Here is a 513-nt window from a genome sequence, read left to right as displayed (position 1 = left end):
GTGAAAAGAGGATAACACGAGTAAGGCCCCTGTTCCTCTCTCTCCCCGCAGGACGTACCTCCGTCATGACCTGGTGACGATGCACTCGGGGCTTGGCACGAGGAAGGAGCGCTGCCTCTTCCTCTTCTCGGATCTCCTGGTCATCGCGGCCACCAAGAGACGTTCCGGCACCATCAGGAAAGGTTCTAGGTACGCTGGCTGTTCCCGTTTGGTCTCTGTTGTTATTGGGGTAGCAAGTTTAGCAAAGGAAATATTCAGAGCATGAGTGGGCGTCTTATCACAAGTGAAAGGTTCTATATATGGCTGAACATTGTTGTCGCTATTGTTATCATATTCAGTAACAAAGGAAATATTTTTTATAACAAGGACAAGGTTCTTATATATAGCAAAAATTCTCCTAGGTTGTCAGTTTGTAATTTATTGTCTGTTTTGTTTTAGGAGTTTGGTAATGGGGTTCAGGCCCAATCACCTGAGTACTTGTTTCATTAGTTTTGTGGTTTTCGAATGATTCGA

General features: G+C 44.8%; 1 protein-coding gene across 1 annotated transcript in view; it reads left to right on the top strand.

Annotated features, from left to right (window-relative positions):
• LOC119585121 overlaps nt 1–513 on the top strand; it is a gene marked incomplete in the record, with an annotated part of 138,847 nt that overhangs the window by 122,973 nt on the left and 15,361 nt on the right. Inside the window, 1 exon segment of the mRNA XM_037933753.1 lies at nt 52–189. Within this exon segment, the coding sequence (XP_037789681.1) occupies nt 52–189 (138 nt within the window).

This window comes from Penaeus monodon, chromosome 19, assembly GCF_015228065.2.
Source record: "Penaeus monodon isolate SGIC_2016 chromosome 19, NSTDA_Pmon_1, whole genome shotgun sequence".
NCBI classification, from domain to species: Eukaryota; Metazoa; Arthropoda; class Malacostraca; order Decapoda; family Penaeidae; genus Penaeus; species Penaeus monodon.
This window is presented reverse-complemented; position numbering and strand designations above follow the sequence as displayed.